The sequence below is a fragment of the Mirounga leonina genome, unplaced genomic scaffold (assembly GCF_011800145.1).
Source record: "Mirounga leonina isolate KUSES-001 unplaced genomic scaffold, KU_Mleo_1.0 Mir_93, whole genome shotgun sequence".
NCBI lineage: Eukaryota > Metazoa > Chordata > Mammalia > Carnivora > Phocidae > Mirounga > Mirounga leonina.
The window spans coordinates 46,322,138-46,339,313 of NW_023270854.1; the positions used below are offsets into that span (position 1 = coordinate 46,322,138).

Below are 17,176 nucleotides of genomic sequence, written 5' to 3' on the forward strand. Positions count from 1 at the left end.
AAGTAATTAAACTCCTCAAAATAATTTTGTAAATGACTGTCTTCGCAAAATTTCCAGTCCTCAAAGAATGGGGAGCAAGCTAGGCTCTTTTGAACTTCTAATGCTCTGTCCCACAGTGTGTAGCTGCATTTGCCGTGTCTGCCGTAGCTTCTCAGTGGGAACGCACTGGAAAGCCTTTCAACCCGCTTCTCGGAGAGACCTATGAATTAGTTCGGTAAAGATCTTTCACTTTCTGAGATGGGTTTTGTATGATTTATATAGCTTTTCAGATGAAGAGGGAACTTACCAACATTTTGCATTACTGGAGCAAGTTAAGAGTTTTGATGTTTGTTCTGTTGTAGAGACTGTGTCAAAAATGTGGAAATGTACATGTAATGCACCATTATGAAAAATAATTACAAGGATTTCAATATTTCTGATCATGCGGGATTAGTAATTCTTTTCTCCTTCTGTAGATCATAAGATATGATTGGAGTTTTTTTTAATACCCATTTAATATATACTAACATAAATGTATAATGTTGGTATAAAGGCAATGAATGCATCTACAGGTACAATTCTGTGTGCCTATTGTAGCCTGCTTCTTTACCCACAATTAAGGAATTCATTTGGCTGTAGTTTTTCTGAATCTTCCTTTTCATCTCTGCACAAGTTTTGATACCATTTGTATTGTAGATGTTTGAAAGGGCAGGGACACATTGGATTCCTCTATCTTAATATCAGCGGAATAAGTTTTAAATTTGCATGGCTGATGTTGTCAATTCATTCAGGTTGCCCAAAGTCACGTGCCTGTTCTTTGATCTGTTCAAGTAGCTAGAACCAGTTTAATACTTTAACATCGCCTTTTGACTGAAATGACAGTAATGTACACATGGTATGGTAAGAGTTAATTATAATGCCTTTTTTTTTTTTTTTTTTTTTTTTTTTTTTAAATCTTAAGAGATGACCTTGGTTTCAGACTCATCTCCGAGCAGGTCAGCCATCACCCACCCATTAGTGCATTTCATGCTGAAGGATTAAACAATGATTTCATCTTTCATGGCTCAATCTACCCCAAACTCAAGTTCTGGGGCAAGAGTGTGGAAGCAGAACCCAAAGGAACCATCACTTTGGAGCTCCTTGAGTGAGTTGATATCAAGCCATTAAACTCTTTTCATGTATGCCTACTCATAAGTATATAAACTTGCACACAGACCTAACAGTGTTGTTCAAAAGCTGGAGAAAAAGAAACAGCTTTTATACGGTGTAAATTATCTACCTTTCTGTAAAAGAATTGAGAAACACTGCAATAGCCCTTGTTTATCAATTTAGGTATGTATGAAAAATTGAACTTGATGTTTGACTGTAGTGTTTGGATCTATTTTAAGATAGAATGGAGTCAGTTACTCCATGATAGTTCTTAAGAACCGCTTTCTGTACATCAAGGAAATGTTTTCTTTAACATCTTTCAAAATGCATTCACTTTGAGAAATACTGAAATAATAGTTATGTGGCCCATCTTAGACATTAGGTAAATTTGAAAGTTCTCCTCTTTTGCAATAGGAAAAAAAAGATTAGCATGGAATATCTTTCCATTTATTTATGTCTTCAATTTCTTTCACTAATGTCTTGTAGTTTTCAGCATACAGGCCTTTCACTTCCTTGGCTAAATTTATTCCTAGGTATTTTAGTCTTTTTGATGCAGTTATAAATTGGGATTGTTTTTTTAATTCCATACTCGTGGATTGTAAGAGTTAATACTGTTAGTTTACCCATACTATCCAAAGCAATCTGTAGTTTCAGTGTAATTCCTATCAAAATTCCAATGATGTTTTTCACAGAAACAGAGCAAAGAATTTTAAAATTTGTATGGAACCACAAAAGATACTGAAAAGCCAAAGCAATCTTGTTAAAGAAGAAAAAAGCTGGAGGCGTCACACTTCTTGATTTCAAACTATACTACAAAGCTATGGTAATGAAAACAGTATAGTATTGGCATAAAAAACAGACACATGATGAGATGGATGGAGCAGAACAGAGAGCCCAGAAATAGACCCATGCCTATGTGGCCAATTTATGAAAAAATGAGGAAAGGACAGTCTCTTCAACAAATGGTGCTGGGCAGCTAGCTGCAAGAATGAAACTGGACCACTGTCTTAAACCACACACAAGTTAACTCAAAATGGATTAAAGATTTGAATATAGGACTGTAAATTTCCTAGAAGAAAATATAGGTGATGAGGTCCTTGACATAAGTCTTTGTGAGGATTTTTCAAATCTAACACCAAAAGATAAAGCAAAACAGCGTGGGAGGAAAAAGGGAAAAAAAATGTGGGACTGCATCAAACTAGAAAGCTTCTGCACAGCAAAGGAAACCATCAACAAAATGAAAAAGCTACCTACAGAATGGGAGAAAGTTTTTGCAAATCTGTATCTGATAAGGGGTTAACATCCAAAATATATAAAGAACTCCTACAACTCAATGGCAAAAAAGCTAACAATCCAATTTAAAAATGGGCAGAGGATCTGAATAGACATTTTTCCAAAGAAGACATACAGTTTGCCAACAAGTACATGAAAAAGTGCTCAGCATCACTAATCCTCAGGAAATGCAAATCAAAACCACGATGACATCTCACCTCACACTTATGAGAATGACTTATGAAAAAGACTAGAAATAACAAGTATTGGTGAGGAGAAAAGGGAACACTCGTGGCACTGTTGGTGGGGATGCAAACTGGTGCAGCCCCTGTGGAAAACAGTCTGTGGAGGTTCCTCAGGGAATTAAAAATAGAACTACCATGTGATCCTGTAATTCTACTTCTGGATATTTACCCAAAGAAAATGGAAACACTAACTTGAATAGACACATACACCCCATGTTCATTGCAGCATTATTTACAATATATGGAAACAGCCTAAGTGTCCATCCATGGATGAATAAAGAAAATGTGTATATATACAATGGAATATTATTCAGCCATAAAAACAAATGATATCTTTCTATTTGCCACAACATGGATGGACTTTGAGGGACATTATGCTAAGTGAAATAAGTCAGAAAAAGACAAATACCATATGACCTCTCTTACATGTGGAAATAAGAAAGTAAATAATAAAAAGTAAAAAACAAAACAAGCTCATAGACACAGAAAACAAATTGGTGGTTACCAGAGGGTAGGAGGGAGGAGATGGAAGAAATGAGTGAACTGTTGTTGTTTTTCATTTAAGTAAATTGAATTAATTTTTTAAAAGAAAAAAATTAGATTTAAATTCAAAGGTGGTTCCTGTTCTAGTTAAAATGGAGTGAGCACCCTGTAGTCTATCTTTCCTATGGATTACAACTGGCCAGAAGACATATAGCAACTATCCAAGGACTCTGAAGAGTAAAGAATCACAGATTGATACAAATGTCCATATCTCTCCCTAATCAAAGACTTTAAAGCAGCTCTTATAACTGTGCTCCATGAGATGCTCCATAAAGATGAACACTCTTAAAATGAATAAAGACATTCTAGCAAAGAAATTGAAGTATTTTTGGAAACTTTAATACTGAAAATTACAGTAACAAATACAAAAACTGGGATAGGCTTAGTAGCAGAATGAAGATGAAAGTATGTACAGGATCTGTTCGCTGAACACCACACAATACTGGTGAAAATAAAGAACAGTTGAGTAATGGAAGACATACTGTGTTTCAGTATATTTGGAAGCCTTAATAAATAGTTGATGTCAGTTCTCCCCTAATTGATCTAAAGTGATCTATATTTGAACACAATCCAGATAAAAAGTTCCAGGATGATTTTTAATATAGGAAAGTTGATTCTAACATTTACATGGAAAGGCAAATGAAATAGAACAGTCAAAATAGTTTTGAAAAGGAAGAACAGAATTGATGGACTCCTACTGCCCAATTTTAAGACTTAACTCTAAAAATCAAGAGATCAAGACAGTGTAGTAATGGCAAAAGGATAGACATATACATCATTGTAATAGAGAAAGAGAGTCCAGAAATTGATCTACAGAAGTATGGTCAGTTGATTTGTGACAAAGGTGCAAACACAATTCAGTGAAAGATAGTCCTTCCTACAAATGGTATGGGAAAAATTGGACATGCACATTTTAAAAATGAACCTCAATTTCTCTTTCACACCTTACACAAAAATGAACTCAAAATAGATCAGACTAAAATCAAATATACAACTGTGTAAAGCTTTTGAAAGAAAACATAGAAAATCTTTCTGGCTTTGGATTAGGCAGTGGCATCTTACAGATACATACCAAAGCACAGTCCAGAAAAGACAAAATTGATAAATTAGATTTAATCAAAATGAAAAACTTTTGCTCTGTGAAAGACACTTCAAAGAATGAAGAAAGAAGCTATAGGTGGGTAAACATTATTTGTAAATCATATATCCAACAAAGGACTTATATCCAGAATACATAAAGAATTCTCAAAATTCAGCAATAAGAAAACGGAACAATTCGATAAGAAATTGGGCAAATGACACAGATACTTCACCAAAAGATACATAGAGATGGCTAATAAACAACAAGATCTCAGTAGCATTAGTCGTTAGAGAAATGCAGAATTATAATCACAGTGAGATACCACTACACATCTACTAGAATGGCTCAAATCAAAACAATTTTTAAAACTGCTAATACCAACGGCTGACAAGGATGCACCATAACTAGAAATATTGTTGGTGGGAATATAAAATAGTAGAGTCACTCTGGAGAGCAGTATGGCAGTTTCTTACAAAGTCAGCTGTAGGTTTACCATATAACTCAGCAGTCCCCACCTAGGTATTTATCTAGAGGAATGAAAATTTACATTGTCACAAAAACTTGTCCACAGATGTTTATAGCTGTAGTATTAAAAATCACCAAAAGCTGGAGGTTCCTCAAAAAATTAAAAATAGAACTACTGTATGATCCAGTAATTGCACTACTGGGTATTTACCCAAAGAATACAAAAATACTAATTCAAAAAAATATCTGAGCTTTCAGTGAGTCCTAATCACTGATCACAGATCACAATAACAAATACAGTAATAATGAAAAACTTTGATATCCTGCAAGATTTACCAAAATGAGGCCCAGAGACACGAAATGAGCAAATGCTGTTGGGAAAAATGGCTCCAGTAGACTTGCCCGATGCAGGGCTGCCACAGACCTTCAGTTTGTAAAAACACGCAGTATCTGCAAAATACAATGAAACCAGACAGACTGGTGTATACATAGTTTATTTGGAATTTGGTGAAAGTGTAGATTTTTCTCTTAAGTTTCTGTATCCTTTTAAGAAACAGCAAGAGCAATCAGACAATAACCTATTTTATTATGAGTTAGCATCAATAGAGGTCTTGAAGTCTTAGAGCTTAGTTATGTCCAGCCTTCTGGTTTGTTATCCTCAGTAATGGCATTTGAGACAAATGCACTTTTAAAACAAAATAATGCTTCTCATTTATTTTTCTGGGTTTTTGGTTTTTGTTTTTTTTTTAGACACAGTGAAGCATACACATGGACAAATCCTACGTGCTGTGTACATAATATCATTGTGGGTAAACTCTGGATTGAGCAGTATGGCAATGTGGAAATCACAAACCACAAGTAAGATGCGTTAGGGTTCTTATCTATCCCTTCAACTGTCATCAACCCATTCCAGTGGACTTCATTTTTTTTCTTTTTAAAGCCTTAGTAGAGCCCTATGATAATTTAAGAACCAGGCAGTGGGACTCTTGGGTAAATAGAAGCTCATCCATGTAATGAATGGAGTTCATTAAAGTTTCTGATTAGGGAAGACTGGGTGAATTCTGAGTTTTCACAGATGGAATTATAGTTTCATCCTCAGCTCGTTTTGTTTATAGTGCTTAGTTTGTATTATTCACAGAGGGGGCTGAGGTGGGAAGAACATGAAAGTTAAAAAGAGCTGGGTTCAAATCCTACTTTGTGCCCTTAGTCAGGTGTCTTATTCGTCTTGGGCTGCTCTAACAGACCACGACTGATTGGGCAGCTTAAACAGTAGAAATTTATTTTTCCTAGTTCTGGAGGCTAAGAAGTCCGGGGTCAGGGTTCTGGCAGCCTTGATGTCTGGTGGAGGCTCTCTCCCTCGTTTGCAGCGGCAGTCTCCTCATCTCCTCACATGGTGGACACAGAGCTCATGTCTTGTGTCTCTTTAGAAGGGCAGTAGTCTCATTTATGAGGACTCCGCCACCCTTGTGACTGAATTACCTCCAGATACCATCACACTGAGAGTTAGGCCTTCAGCATATGAATCTGGGGAGACACCAACATTGATTCCATAGCAACATGAGCCTTGCTTACCTTCAGGTCTCTTGTTCTTTATGAGTGTTGCTTACCTTTTCTTGATGGTGAGTCCAGTACTAATTGAGGATCAGCCATGATAACCTCTGTGTGGAGCCTGGCATGTGTTAAAAAATCAGTCCAGAGCTGCTCTAGAAAGGTCACCTTCCTCATTATTCTCTACTGCTGCTTCCATGGTGAATGGTCATCTGAGCTTAATATCTTTTTCACAGGACTGGGGACAAATGTGTGTTGAATTTTAAGCCATGCGGCCTTTTTGGTAAGGAATTACACAAAGTTGAAGGCTACATTCAAGATAAAAGGTAAAGTTTCCATTTTAAATGTTGAGTAGTCAGTATAGGTGTCCTCCACGAAATAAAATGTCAGTCTTAAAATCTGCCATAACCTAGGAAACAAGCATTTCAATGAGTTGAAAATTTTTTCTTCTACAAGGAAATAGGTTTCTCTAAAGAATCTGATTCATAAGCATCTTCATAGTAAGATTCAATTACAGCAGAACACTGGCTTAATTGTTGGCTGAATATCAATTTCTCTTGACAGCAAAAAGAAGCTCTGTGCCCTCTATGGGAAATGGACCGAATGTTTGTACAGTGTTGACCCGGCTACTTTTGATGCCTACAAAAAAAATGATAAGAAAAATACTGAAGAGAAGAAAAACAGCAAACAGGTGAACATCCTGTACGGTGGTATCGAAGGAATCACTGGGCTCTTAAATTTGTACTAATCCTTTTAGAGGCGCCTGTTACTGGGTCATAGTTTGACTTTATTTTTTTGGCTTGTTGCTAATGCACGTAATTTTTTCTTCCTGCATCATCTTTATTTAATTGAGATATAGTTGAAATGCATCCTTGAATCTTTTTAACAACAGAGAACAGGCCCTGGTGGCGACTGTTTGCCGTTGCCTTCCACGGAGTCCGTGGCTGTGTGCAGTTGTGCGTGAGGCGGTGATTGGAGTCACATGGCTTTGGGAGGTTGGGAGTTCAGCGTGGACAAACGTTCTCTTCCTTTGTGTTTACGTGCCTTAGAAGTTGAGATCGGTTGAATGTTTAAAATTGCCTCCCAGATTGTTTCCTGCATTTTCATGCCTGTTGGCAGTTCTGTTGCGCGCTCTCGTGTCTAAACCACAGGAGTGAAGACCCGCGCAGTTGAGGGGGTCCTGGTGACCCCTCCACGAGACCGTTCACTCCGCACACGCGAGGTGCACAGCCCCTGCCGCAGGCCCCAGGGAGGCTCGTGCTGAGCACGCTGCCGTCCCTCTGCCCCGTGCGGGGGAGCTGGGGGCGAAGGAGAGGGCGCCTGTCGGGACAGGAGATACCTGAGGGCTGGTTACTCCCCAGGAGCCAGCGCCATGGTTAAACGAGCACAAACTCTGGGAAGGAAGCCTGTCTGCCACTGAGGAGCGGGTGGAGTCTTAGGTTTCCCACCTCCTCTCTGGTACCTTCAGCGCCTTCATTTGTAAAACGAGGGGGACAGCCGGGGGAAATGGGGTGTCCTCGGGAGCCTGACATCCTTATAAATCCACTTTGTAGTGATTGCGTTTAGGATCCCTGCTGGCTTTCTGTCATTGATACATGTAGTTAACTGTCCCAAGAATGTAACCTTTTCTTATTCTTATAATGTGCCCGCAAGTATTCCACTGAGTTATTTGGTCTTTAAGAAACAACAAAAGCGGGCGCCTGGGTGGCTCAGTTGGTTAAGCGACTGCCTTCAGCTCAGGTCATGATCCTGGAGTCCCGGGATCGAGTCCCGCATCGGGCTCCCTGCTCAGCAGGGAGTCTGCTTCTCCCTCTGACCCTCCTCCCTCTCATGCTCTCTCTATCTCATTCTCTCTTTCAAATAAATAAATAAAATCTTTAAAAAAAAAAAAAAAGAAACAACAAAAGCTTTAAAAACATGCAGACACTGCAGTGAGGAGCGGTGATGACCGTCGTAAGGCCTCGGTCGCGGCCAGCACTGAGGGGCGCAGCGCACACGGCCGCGGGGGCTCCCAGCCCCCTGCCAGCAGGCGCTTAGGGCTCGGCCGCCCGCCGTGGCGAGGCAGGGGCGAGGCAGGGGCGAGACGAGAGAGTCGGGCTGCCCCGCCCCCGGCGGCGGGCGTGCTCGTGCTCGTGCCGTGCCGTGCCGTGTCGTGTCGTGTCGTGCCGTGCCGTGCCGTGCCGTACGCCGTGGCTGTTTTTACAGCACTGAAGTCGTGTCCCTGTGTTGGCTCTTCCAGATGAGCAGTTCTGAGGAGTCGGACGAGATGCCAATGCCCGACTCTGAGAGCGTGTCTGTGATCCCTGGAAGTGCTCTCCTGTGGCGAATAGCCCCGCGGCCTCCAAATTCCGCCCAGGTGAGGTGGGCCCCGTGGCCGTGGCCTCGCTGCCCGGACTCCGCCCCCAGGGCGCTCTGTGCCCGGCACGTGTGGGGCACGTGTGGGGCCGGCCACAGAGGAGCGCAGCTGGCCGTCAAAACGCCCCCGGGCTGTGCCTCGGCCGGCTCGTGTGTGCCGGTTGCCGTGTCCCTTGCGGTCCCGTGCGTCCGTCCCGTCTGGAGCCTGGCGGGGAGCCTGTGGGGGCGGGGGGCCTGGGCGACTTCTTCAGTCCTAACTTGGAGTAAGACTGGCTCTCAGCAAACGTGGTGATGCAGACACTCGAGTCTTGGGCCCCCCAGATCCAGCAAGTACTGACTTTAATGAAGTAAAAAGAAGGTTGGTTTTGCTTCTAGTTCCACTTCAAGTTGATAGGGCCGGAGGATAGTTATCTGTGTGGCCTGCTCTGAGATTTCTTTGAGACCAGCACTCATGGGTGGTGCAGACGTGGGTGAAAACATTAGACTGGTCTGAGAAGGCTGGTCCTCGTCCCCACAAGACGGAGGGAAGCCATGGTCAAGTCTTGCTGTCCTCGGGGGTTTTCAGGGTGCCTTATGCCTTGCTACATGTTAATTTGGACATTTTGCTGCCTTTCAGATGTATAATTTTACTAGCTTTGCAATGGTTTTGAATGAAGTAGACAAAGGCATGGAGAGCGTGATTCCTAAGACAGATTGCAGGTTGCGGCCTGACATCAGAGCCATGGAGAACGGAGAGATAGGTAACGAGTGTCCGAGGGGGTGACGGTGAATGAAGCCTCACTTGGGGGGGGGCGGGGTTTGTGAGTGTTTGCATCTTGTGGTACAAGCATATGTCCTCTCTCTCAGAGATTTTTGTAATTAGCTTCGTTTAGATTCATTACTTCAGTGACCCTCCCTGACAATTTAATATACTACATATGGCCTCACAGAGACAGATCTTAAATGTCAGAGGGGAATTTGAGAAAAGAATTAGCATCATTATCAACTTGAAACTATATACTAATTAGTTCACTGTATATTTCAGAATTTGAGTCTCAAAGAAGAGCGTAGCCTTGGTTAATTATAACATTTTTACCTGGTGTTACATTTCTTCTAATTCAGTGGTTCTCAAAAGGGAAGCAGTTTTTACCTCCAGGGGATGTGTGGCCGTGTCTGGAGAGTGTCATGTCTGGGGATCTGCTGCTGGCATCTAGTGGCTAGAGGCCGGGATGCTGCCAGAGGTCCTGCAGCGCCTGGGACGGCCCCACAAAGAATCAGGCGGTGCGAGGTGTGGGGACACTGAGGTGGAGAGTCCCTATCTGAGTACCTTGGTGCTCCTTTTGAACGATCAGTGAGACAGTGCACCAGGATTTTGGAAAACTGAATTTTTTATGACTGGAACGTGAAGGAGCTCTGTGAGGTCTCACCAAGGATTAAGAAAAATTCTGCATTTATTCAGTTTTTCCACCCAATTTTTCATTGAAGCTTTATAACATAATTTTTTTGGCCTTAAGAATAAGCAGGTCGTGGGCACCTGGGTGGCTCAGTTGGTTAAGCGACTGCCTTCGGCTCAGGTCATGATCCTGGAGTCCCTGGATCGAGTCCCGCATCGGGCTCCCTGCTCGGCGGGGAGCCTGCTTCTCCCTCTGATCCTCCGCCCTCTCATGTGCTTTCTCTCTCTCTCATTCTCTCTGTCTCAAATAAATAAATAAAATCTTTAAAAAAAAAAAAAAAGAATAAGGTCGTTTTGGTAAGTACAGAGGTTGTTAAGGGTGAGACTGTAGAAGGAGACGACTGGGTCTTGAGGGCCAGCTCTGCCTCTTACTACCTTGGCTACGTGTTAAAATTTTAATGTAATGTTGGTTTTCTAATAAAACGGAGAGATCATGTGAATGCATGTGGGTGATGCTTCTCTGTAACGTTACTGTGCCTGGCAGTCTCTACTTGTAGAATAACTGGTTTTCCACTCATGTTTGTACCTTAGATCAAGCTAGTGAAGAAAAAAAACGACTGGAGGAAAAGCAAAGAGCAGCCCGCAAGAACAGGTCCAAGTCGGAGGAGGACTGGAAGACGAGGTGCGTGTGGCCCGCAGGTTGCGGGGCGGGGCGGGCGTTGGGCTGCAGAGCTTTCCCAGGACTGGAGAGAAAAGCTACTTCCTCCAGGTATTCAAGCTGAAAGACTTGCATGTGTGACAAAGGAAAAGGGCTATTTGGAAATGAAGGTTAAAATATTCCCACACGATTAATGCAGGTAAGTGGTTTAAGCAAACCGTCTACCTTCCATGTCTGGCGAAGTCCTGTCCTTTTCTTGTTATAAGAGGGAAAGTAAAATCCAGAATGACAGATTTTGGCACGAAAATAGGTTCAGAGCCACTTGCTTATAGTATAAGTGAGTAAATACACAGAGCCATTTGCTACTATGTGTATCCAGGATATTTAGACAGTGCCTTTACTCTTCCAAACACAAGGGATTTGACATGCAACAGAAATACGATTTGTATAAAGTAACATCTTGAATTCCATTCAGAAATAGAAAGTGGGCTGTAAAATTTCTTAGTTTCGGAAATTTTGTTTTTTTTAAGAGTCAGGAGTTGCATAGTGACTTTTTATTGAGTAATAGAATCACTTGTTAACAGGAATAGAATAAAAACATTTTCTAAATTTATATCACATAATAGAAACCATTGTCCCATTGTAGAGGCAATATGGACATATTTTTGCAAACATTCAGCAGATATTATTTGGTAGCCCTTTTGCATTTTAGGAAAAGATAATTACAGCTAGGAAATGACCTTAGATTTTATCTAATCCAGTGATTCTGGGGCTTGGTTAGTGTTAAAAATCTTTTTCCAGCGAATGCATAAAGAATCTGCAAATACAGAACTCATGGAGGCAGAGCTGCCATTATTGGAGGGGGGGGAGGGGGACGGGACATGGGACACGCCCGGTCCTCACCTTCTCCTACCCTGCACAGACCCTGGCTCGCTAGACCTGTGCAGAATACCGTTTGAAAGTGGTCTAGAAATCCCTTCATTGTTCAGAGGAAAACAAATGCTGATGTATTTCATTTTGGAGACTTGCTCGAGGACACACAACCAGTGAGCCCTAGACCTCTGACTAGATACATTACTGACCTCCATCAGTCAGTCCTTCAGGCGAAGCTACACGCTCCCCTCCGATCCCTTTGAAAAGATTGGATTCATTTTATCATTATTTCTAGTCTCTTTTGCAGAAACCCCACTTCTGTATTGTATTTCTAATTATTAACTCCTTTATTTTTCTGGTCACACTTTCAGGTGTACAAAGTAAGTGCAAAGTCCACTAAGAGTTTTTACGGTCAGAGTCTTATGTAATTGAGAGAGCAGTGAGCTTCAGACAGCGGGGTGGTAGCGTGGAGCTCCGACCAGGCGCTGCGCCCGGGAGCTGCCCCCTCAGGCCTTTCCTCCTCAGCGCGCTCCCAGCATCAGTAGTGCCTGTGTGAATACCCGTGGTTTTGAAATGATCCCACTGACTCTTTCTCAAAAGAATCTGCTTTGAGCTCTTTTTTAGTGGCTGTAAGGAGAGTGCATGTTCACTGACTGGATTCTTCTCAGGATGGATGATGTGTTCAGCTTGAGGTGAGGCAGGGCGGTTTGTTAAGGAACATTTTCTGCTGGTTAGCGCTAACTAGCCTTCGGAGAAATCAAACCCAGAGACTTACTAGACTCTGTCCCAAATTCCTCCACACTTAAAGCTGGTATTCCTGCTAATATGGGATTCACTGGAAGAGTATAGGCTCCAGAATTTTTCAGGCTGGAAACTGTGGTCCCTGCTGTGAAAATGCCGCTTGTAATCCTGACCTACTTCCCCAGAGGAATCCTCACTACTGAGTGAGGACAGGGTTTGAAGTGGTGGCGGGGGATGTGTTGAGGCAGAAATGTTGGCCGGGTGTCTCCCGGATAGTCTGAGCAGCGTGCAGAATTCAGACTTGATAGACTGCTGTTTTACTGATACAGACCCACGGACTCTGGAGAGCCAAAAATACTGAATAAAAGGTGGTAGCAAGGAAATCTTACCCTCCTCTTTCCTGTTACCGTGCTTGTCTCCAATGTGTGCATTTAGAAAGACCAATCAACTGGACTTTTTGGTATATATGGGAGGGGTAGGATGATAGCAGCAGAGGGTTCTAGACATGAGTGTTCAAAATTAGGAGAACTAGCAGTTGAAGGAAACTCTCGTCCTCTACATCAGACCATTGACTCTGAGGTGCTCCCCTCTAGTGCAGTGTTTGGACTCTCTCCAAGGGCATGCAGCCTCGAAGAGAGGCTGTGGTTGCAGACATGGTCTTTATTTTTTTAGACATGGTCTTTAGAGAACTTTGCTTACACCGTGGCACATGGCCTGAGGCTTGGTTCATTTTTTAAATTATTTTTTATTACCTTGATTTTGATGTGTCTGCTTTTCTGAAGCGCTTGACTTTGCTAAGCCTAACTAACAAAAGTGCTTTTACTGCTTGGACTTGGGGACTGAAAGGAGTGTAACTGTATACTTCATATTATTAGACAGAATTTTCTGACTTTGATCAAATAATGGTTTAATGTATTTCTAGTCTGGTTAACCAGATCTGATGTATCTTGATCATTTAAAGTAGACTTAAATTTTCTAATTAGGAAAAAGTCCTAAAAGCTAAGTAGAGAATTTAGATATTAATATTCTAGAAAATGTGGTCTAATGGGCATTTACGATGTGATCCTTCAAGGAATCTGCCTTTCTTTCTCTAAGGGCATTTTTGTGCTGCTGTAGGGATAATAGGAGCATTGGGGACTTACCAAACACGTCTAACCTCATTTGAATAGTTAAGCTGCTTCTAACATTTTTTTTTTTTTAGAAAGAATGGAAAACACCTGTGAAACTTTCTCACAAATGTTACTCTGAAAGCAAAATCATACTTAGAAAATGTGACGCAAAATAATTGTGAACCTTTTGAGCAAGTAATTTTGCATTTCACTTACCTGAAGGAAGCTGGGACTGTGGGAACTAGGTGGTGTTTTTAAAGGGCAAGGAAATGATTAGAGCAGCTCTTTGCAGGATTAAAGATCGATCGGGATGTTAACAGCAAGGTGCAACCTAAGAAGCCATATTATTAGCATGAGGAAAATGGAGACCCAGGAAGATTAGGAGTAATTTCGGTGGATTCGGTGTAGCATAGTAGATTTAAAAATCATGGTCTTTAAAATCAAACCTAAGTTTTGATAACAGTTACTAGCTTGGGCAAGTTATTTAACTTCTCTGACATTCCACTCCCACTTTGAGTTTAGGGGGCATTAACTCTGAATCCAGTACTTTCCATGTTACTGTAGGTATGTTGTAAAAGTTCATTTCCTTACCCTAATTCCTTACCAAAAAAAAAAAAAAAGCCTTCTGGTGGAAGATAAGGAATGAGGCTAGAGGACAGTTAGACAAATAGATCGGTTCTTATGCCCCTACTCCTGCTGAGTACTCATGCCAGATGCTGTGGACTCCTGCCAGATGCTGTGGAAAAATCCATAAACCTTTTGTGTGGTATCATTACATCTTTTGGAATATTATTCTACATAGGTGCTCTCTAAAAATGGCAGGACTTCTTGAAAAGTCTCTTTGGAAATCCCTAACTCAAGAGTGAGGTGAATTGCTACAGGAGCTAGTGAAGTGGCAGGAACCCTATGATTTCAGTTTCCCCCATCAATCTTGTCCTTTCTCTTCAAACAGGTGGTTCCATCAAGGTCCTAACCCCTATAATGGAGCACAGGACTGGCTTTACTCGGGCAGCTACTGGGACAGAAACTACTTCAATCTGCCTGACATTTATTAAAGTGCAGACAAGTCAGGGTGTTTGGCTAATCTACAAATAAGTCTTAAACCTATGTTTTTAAATTTTTTCCTTGGTTTCTACTCATCTTTTAAGAAAAAAAACCGCTCATGAGATAACTTGCATTTCACCCAACAAAAGTAGGGCATAAGGTGATATTGGTGATGAAAGGAAAAATGGGTAATTTTGCTATCCAAATAGACTTACTGATTTGAAATACTGTTTCATAGAGGTAAGAGAAACGGTGTGGAGAATATGCTTTTTATGGTTGTTATTGCCATATTTACTGAAGGTTTATACCCAACTGTACCTTTAGCTTTATGGAATTATATAGTAATCCCAAATCAAGTTACTTTGAATATTTTTATGCCGTCATGCTTGAATGTTTTAGATGTAACTTTGAAATGTTTAGAACTCTTCTATACAATGTTTATGTGCTCAAATGCAGAGAAGGTTATGTCATTTTGTAAAGACTACTTTAAAAAGATGGCTTTTCTTCATACTAATCCTCTCCAGTTTACCCCTTCCCACCTCCAAAAAGAAAAAATACCTGAATATTCAGAACAGGTGTTCCTGATTTGAAAGCTCTTCTAAAGAATTAAACTGGAAAAGGTATTTCACTTTAGTGCTCTAAATTTATTTTTACAATTTTCTGTAATCAAGGTCCTTAGAATTAAAAGGTGTTTGAATTGAAAATTTGTATAAAATCTAGCAATTCACAAAAATGCCCTAGAAATAGATTCTAATCACCATCATTACATAATGACAAACCTTTTTATAAATGCGTCAACTTTGTGGCAAATGCCACCAGAGACAGTAAGTTGCACTCATGTATTATAAGTACCAAACTATAAAAGGAGGTCTTGTGCATTTCAAGTTTGCAAGGTACCTGTGTACTTAAAATATGTATGGAGACCTCCTGTACAGTAGCTTTGCCCCTTTAATTGGGGTACATTAATCTTACGGTATTTATCCACCCAACCCCAGACTGAGATCTTGCTCTAAGGGGCTTTAGGTAGCTGCCAGTAAATTATTTTAATTGCCGTCTTGAAGTTAACAAGTGTTATAATGAAATAATCTACCTGATGCTAAATAAAGGCTTTAGAATGTTCCCAAAAAGTGTGGTTTTTGTTTTAAGATTTTGTGAGAGAGAACACAAGCAGGGGGTGCAGCAGGCAGAGGGAGAAGCAGGCTTCCCGCTGAGCAGGGAGCCTGATGCGGGACCCAATCCCAGGACCCTGGGATCATGACCTGAGCCGAAGGTAGATGCTTAACCAATGGAGCCACCCAGGTGCCCCAAAAGTGTGGTTTCTTAATCTGATCCTCAGTTACCAAGTGTCCTTACCGAGAAGTCCCTGTGCTGCCGTCCGCAGGGCCCCGGAGCCAGCCTGGCAGCTAGCACTGCTGAGCTGTCAACCCCAGTGTCTGTCCTATGGATCTCGGGGCCCTGAATCATATGGTTCCCCTTCACAGCTCCAGCGTCATCTTAGGGGCTGTCCCCAGCTCCTCCCCACCAGCATCATTTTGGCCTCCTTGCCATGTCGGAGTCCTGCTCTTTCCTGCCCTAGGCCCAGTTACAAAATAAGAGCACAGGGTTTTATGCTTGCATGAGGTTTATTGACCAAGTACGCTCGGTGGCGGACTCCACCTTGAACGTTGGCTCAAAGGGCATCGTTTCCAGCATCTGTTAGAAATGTAAGCAGTGAATTGTTTAATCACAAAACCGAACACGTAAAGTGAGTGGCAGATCAGAAATGGGAGGTCTACCCTCCCATTACTAAATTCTTATCTAATCATGTAGCTGTCTGTGCATTTGCACTGAAATATCCCAGCATTTCATGCTGAAAACAGCCATTCTGACAATTCCACTGAAAGTCTACAAAGGCAGAGAAGGGCACATAGAGCTAAGATTTGATAATGGAGTTATCTCCTTAAATACTGTCCATAGAGTACTTGAGCCTGCCTGTGAAGGAAATCTAGCTTTTGCCCATTGGATATTCAGTGTGAAATTCCCACACATTGAAGTAACTGAACTCGTTGGGGTGTGGGTTTGACCCTTGCATTGTACCTTCTTGTCTCCCTGCTTCCTCTAGTGACCTCCTCCTGCCTTCTAGGTCTGTCATTCTTCTGGCTTCCTGCTGAGCTGTCAACCCCAGTGTCTGTCCTATGGATCTAGGGGCCCTGAATCATATGGTTCCCCTTCACAGCTCCAGCGTCATCTTAGGGGCTGTCCCCAGCTCCTCCCCACCAGCATCATTTTGGCCTCTTTGCCATGTCGGAGTCCTGCTCTTTCCTGCCCTAGGCCCAGTCTGTACGCTCTCTGCAAGGCTGGTTCCTTCTTGGGACTCGGGTCAGCTGACATCCGGGCCTGACCACCCTAACAAAGGAGGCTCTATGTCAGCATTGTTGTCCTCACCATTCTTAACATGGTGTCCTGAACTCTCCAGTCCATTCGCCCACGGAGGGGGAAGTCTGGGCCTTGCTCTGCCCACAGCGGGGAGGTGGGATGAGCACGGGACAGGGCATTAGGTACTGGTGGGACGAAGAACTTAAAGATGATTTGTGATTAAAGGGTCTGATTCAGGTAATGCCAGTTGTTTTAGCTCCTTCAGGTGTTTCCAACCTGCCTGTGCTGTAAACCTTCACGCTCCAAGGGAACAAATCTGCTACAGTGAGGGGGTGCTCCATGGCATCTCTGACTTATCACCTCTCTCTCCAGTTGGCTGCAGTGCTC

General features: G+C 42.0%; 1 protein-coding gene across 8 annotated transcripts in view; it reads left to right on the plus strand.

Moving 5' to 3' along the window:
• OSBPL1A (oxysterol binding protein like 1A) overlaps positions 1–15,561 on the plus strand; it is a 224,526-nt gene extending 208,965 nt beyond the window's left edge. For all 8 annotated transcript variants that reach the window (XM_034995759.1, XM_034995760.1, XM_034995761.1 and 5 more), the window contains 9 exons: positions 117–214; positions 941–1,123; positions 5,485–5,592; positions 6,519–6,608; positions 6,847–6,973; positions 8,522–8,638; positions 9,254–9,377; positions 10,601–10,691; positions 14,343–15,561. In XM_034995759.1, the coding sequence (XP_034851650.1) occupies positions 117–214; positions 941–1,123; positions 5,485–5,592; positions 6,519–6,608; positions 6,847–6,973; positions 8,522–8,638; positions 9,254–9,377; positions 10,601–10,691; positions 14,343–14,445 (1,041 nt within the window). In that variant the 3' untranslated portion in view covers positions 14,446–15,561. The remainder of the gene's footprint in view (positions 1–116; positions 215–940; positions 1,124–5,484; positions 5,593–6,518; positions 6,609–6,846; positions 6,974–8,521; positions 8,639–9,253; positions 9,378–10,600; positions 10,692–14,342) is intronic.
• Positions 15,562–17,176: the final 1,615 nt, after the last annotated feature.